The sequence below is a fragment of the Myotis davidii genome, unplaced genomic scaffold, assembly GCF_000327345.1.
Source record: "Myotis davidii unplaced genomic scaffold, ASM32734v1 scaffold1285, whole genome shotgun sequence".
In the NCBI taxonomy this organism is placed as follows: Eukaryota; Metazoa; Chordata; class Mammalia; order Chiroptera; family Vespertilionidae; genus Myotis; species Myotis davidii.
This window is the reverse complement of record NW_006296049.1, coordinates 203,253-206,606: the sequence shown is the minus strand read 5'-3', so window position 1 is coordinate 206,606 and position 3,354 is coordinate 203,253. Positions and strand designations below refer to the sequence as shown.

Below are 3,354 nucleotides of genomic sequence, written 5' to 3'. Positions count from 1 at the left end.
ACAGCCTAGGAGCTCAGCTGTGAAGCAATGCAAGTTGCCCTGGGGCCTTGGGCCAGCTGCAAGTTTCTTAGGTAATTTTCAGATTGCAAAGGGCCAGGCCTTTTATATGTAAAAGCCGGCACACAGCTTGGGTGGGGTGGGGTTCCCAGTGGATCAACAGGGTGGAGCAAGCAGCTATGGCTGCCCTCAGAGGCCGCACTTCTCAGTGTCCCGGCAATCACTGCAAGCACCTCCAAGAGAAAGCTGCCCTCGAGTTCCTAACAATGCCAGACATTCCAGTTTCTCCTGTATGAGCCTGGGTCTCCAGAGACTCACCCAGAACTAGAGCTCAGAGTTTGAGACTCCCTACTGATTGAAAAAGACAACCGTGTCCTCAACCGCCAGCCCTCTCTGCGTGCGCCTCCGTACCTCTGTACTTTACTTCCATACCTCAGCTCCTCTGAGTCTTGGTATGCCTTTCTCCTTCCTCCTAGTTGTAGAATTTCCACTCAGCCAGCCTTCCTGTGGTTCTGGATGATGTCCATTCCATCTTTTAGTTGTATTCTTGAAGTGGTTGTGCTAAGCAGCAATCTCCGGTGTTTACCTATGCCACCATCTTGGTTTTCTCTCTACCTGGCTTAGAACTATAGAAGTAGGAGAGAAGTCATAATTAAGTGAGGCCGTCAGGCACTGCCGCTGATGATCTCCTGTGTCTTTGTTACAGACAGAACAGGCAAATGAAAAAATGAATGCCAAGCTAGAAGAACTCAAGCAGCATGCAGCGTAAGTTTCTTACTAGATATTTGTTACTGACCTTATAGCACATAATATGTAATCATAGATGCTCTGGCCTTGACAGTGTAATTAACTCTTGGGTTTCTTTGCTTGAATTTTCAGCTGTAAAGTGGATCTTCAAAAGCTAGTGGGAAATTCGGAAGACCAGGAATTAAAAGAAAATGTAGAGAAAATTTGTAACCTACAGCAACTGATTAACCAGATATCGGTAAGCCAAGTAGGGACAGTATAAACAGTCATATTGTTTTTATTTGTTTCTCTCTTTTTATTTTTTCATTTTTCAATTACAGTTGACATACAATATAATATTGGTTTCAGGTGTACAACCCAGTGATTAGACATCTATAGAACTTGCAAAATGATAACCCTGATAAATCTAACAACCATCTGACACCACAGAGAAGGTGCAAAGTCAGCCACTGCCTAGGGCCACCCTGCATGAGCTATTTGTATTAAGCTTGGAGGTGCCCAGGTGAGGCTGGACTGTTAAGCAAGGCAGGCTCATGCTAGTGCTGGGTCTTAGGCCTTTTATTGATAGGTTTGGGGCATGCTGACCCAGCTGTAGCTTGTTTGAGAGAATTTAGCAAAGTCTGAAGCCTGAGCAAGAACAGGCCATTCATATGCAAAAGCCACTGTTCACAGGTTGGGTGGGGCTGCAAATTGGATGGTGCGGGGTCTTAGGAGGGAATCACTAGGGTGGAGCAAGCAGATATGGCTGCCAGTCAGCCCCACGTGAACAATGACCCCTGTGAGCACCTCATTCTGAGAGAAAGCTGACCCCAAGTTCCTGCCCTGATGCCAAAATATCCAGTTCCTCCTCTTATGTGTCTGGGTCCTCCAGAGTCTCACCCTGGAGCTGGAGCTCAAAGGAAGTGGGACCTTGTAAATTCAGTTCATGTACCGGCTCTTTAAAAGGATCACCTGGGCCCAGCTGGTGTTGCTCAGTGGTTGTGCATCAACCTATGAACCAGGAGATTACGGTTCGATTCCTGGTCAGGGCACATGCCTGTGTTGGGGGCTCAATCCCCAGTGGGGAACGTGCACAAGGCAGCAAATCAATGATGTTTCTATCTCATCATTGATGTTTCTATATCTGTTTCCATCTCCCTTCCTCTCTGAAAGCAATAAAAATATGTTCAAATGAAAACAACAAAGGAACACCTGGACCTCCAGCAGCCTCCATGTCCCTGAGCCCTAATCCCTGCTGGTTTTTACAGTCCATAGTTATCCCAACTGGTCTTCCCAGCTCTGGAATTTTGGGCTACGGGGCTGGTGTGAGGCTGGGACACCTCTGCATAGACAATCTCCCTCTAGATTACAAAAATAGCCCACGTGGGTGCCAGTCCAGCCCATTCCATGCCTCTTCCCCTCTTACTAGTCTCAATGCACTTCTTTACTTCTCTAGTTGTAGGACTTCCTCTCAGCCAACTCTCAGGCAGTACTGAATGATTTTTTTTAAATTTTAGTTGTAATTTTGATGTGGTTGTGGGAGACAGCAAGTACAGGCATTTACCTACGCTGCCATCTTGGTTCCTCGAGTGTTTTGGTTTTTTGTTTTTTTTAAGAGAGAGAAGAAGGGAGGTAGAGAGATAAAGCCTTTATCTGAGTCTGTTTCTGTTCTGCTTGTTTATTTTCTTTTTAGGTTCCACATATAAGTGAAATCATATGGCATTTGTCTTTCTCTGTGTTACTTTTTTCACTTGGTACAATACCCTCTAGAGCAGCGGTTCTCAACCTGTGGGTCACGACCCTTTGGGGGTCAAACGACCCTTTCACAGGGGTCGCCTAAGACAATCAGAAAACACATATATAATTACATATTGTTTTTGTGATTAATCACTATGCTTTAATTATGTTCAATTTGTAACAATGAAATTGGGGGTCACCACAACATGAGGAACTGTATTAAAGGGTCACGGCATTAGAAAGGTTGAGAACCACTGCTCTAGAACCATTCATGTTGTTGCAGGTGGCAAGATTTCATTTTTTTAAATAGCTGAGTCATATTCCATTGCATATATGCACCACCACTTTTTTATCCATTTATCTATTGATGGACACTTAGGTTGCTTCCATCTCTTGACTATCTATAATAATAAAAACATAATATGCTAATTAGACCAGATGTCCTTCCGGATGACCTTCCGGATGAAGCCGCAGTGTTGGGGGCCGAGACAGGCAGCTGCTGTGGTAGGTGGGCGGGGGCCGAGGCAGCTACCATGGCGGCTGGGGCCAAGCCCCGTGCATCGAGCCGCTAGTTGTAGATAATACAACAAACATGGATGCATATGTCTTTTTGACTGAGTGTTTTGGTGTCTTCAGATAAATACACAGAAGTAGAGTTACTGGGTACTTCATTGTCTCTCTGTTTTAGAGTCTAATTTGTCTGGTATGCAGTGCTTCCCCAGTGTTTTTTTGTTTATTTCCATTTTTATGAAGTATCTTTTTCCATTCCTTTACTTTCAGTCTGTGTGTATCTTTCAATCTGAAGTGAGTTTCTTGTAGACAGCATATGTAAGGGTTTTGGTTATCCATTGAGCCATCCTATCTTTATATTGGAGAATTTAATCCATTTGCAGT

At 44.5% G+C, this 3,354-nt stretch overlaps 1 protein-coding gene across 1 annotated transcript in view; it reads left to right on the top strand.

The window, feature by feature from the left end:
- The window catches only part of KIF4A (kinesin family member 4A), a 168,994-nt gene that overhangs the window by 79,981 nt on the left and 85,659 nt on the right, over nucleotides 1–3,354 (top strand). The window contains exons 12-13 of the mRNA XM_006770944.2: nucleotides 704–762; nucleotides 877–982. Of these exons, the coding sequence (XP_006771007.1) occupies nucleotides 704–762; nucleotides 877–982 (165 nt within the window). The remainder of the gene's footprint in view (nucleotides 1–703; nucleotides 763–876; nucleotides 983–3,354) is intronic.